Here is a 349-nt window from a genome sequence, read left to right as displayed (position 1 = left end):
CGGCGCCGCAGAGCAGTGGCAGCAGCAGCGGAGAGAGCACCGAGGACATCCCCTCTGCCATCCCACCCAAGGACCCAGCGGAAAGCGATCAACAGGAGATTTTCCTGGATTACAGCACCTACATGGCCCGATTTGTGCCAGCGCAGGTGGGGGGCAGCCCGGACCCGAGCCCTTCTCATGGAGCACTGGGCAGCCCCACGCCCCTAAAGGTGAGTGGGACAAATCCAGCACTGGGAGCGGGGAAACGAGCATTGAGCAGAGGCTGATGGAGCCTACGTGCAACCTCTTCCAGTCTTGTGGTTCGTCTCCTCTCTCCCCGCCCCATGGTTTGAGAAGTCCAACTGTGGTG

At 61.6% G+C, this 349-nt stretch overlaps 1 protein-coding gene across 1 annotated transcript in view; it reads left to right on the top strand.

Moving 5' to 3' along the window:
* LOC104276708 (testis-expressed sequence 2 protein-like) overlaps positions 1-349 on the top strand; it is a gene marked incomplete at its 5' end in the record, with an annotated part of 3,567 nt that overhangs the window by 784 nt on the left and 2,434 nt on the right. The window contains one exon of the mRNA XM_009873126.1: positions 12-209. Within this exon, the coding sequence (XP_009871428.1) occupies positions 12-209 (198 nt within the window). The remainder of the gene's footprint in view (positions 1-11; positions 210-349) is intronic.

Source organism: Apaloderma vittatum, unplaced genomic scaffold, assembly GCF_000703405.1.
Source record: "Apaloderma vittatum isolate BGI_N311 unplaced genomic scaffold, ASM70340v1 scaffold24447, whole genome shotgun sequence".
Taxonomy (NCBI): domain Eukaryota; kingdom Metazoa; phylum Chordata; class Aves; order Trogoniformes; family Trogonidae; genus Apaloderma; species Apaloderma vittatum.
Note: the sequence above shows the minus strand (reverse complement) of the source record. Positions and strands in the feature narration are given on the sequence as shown.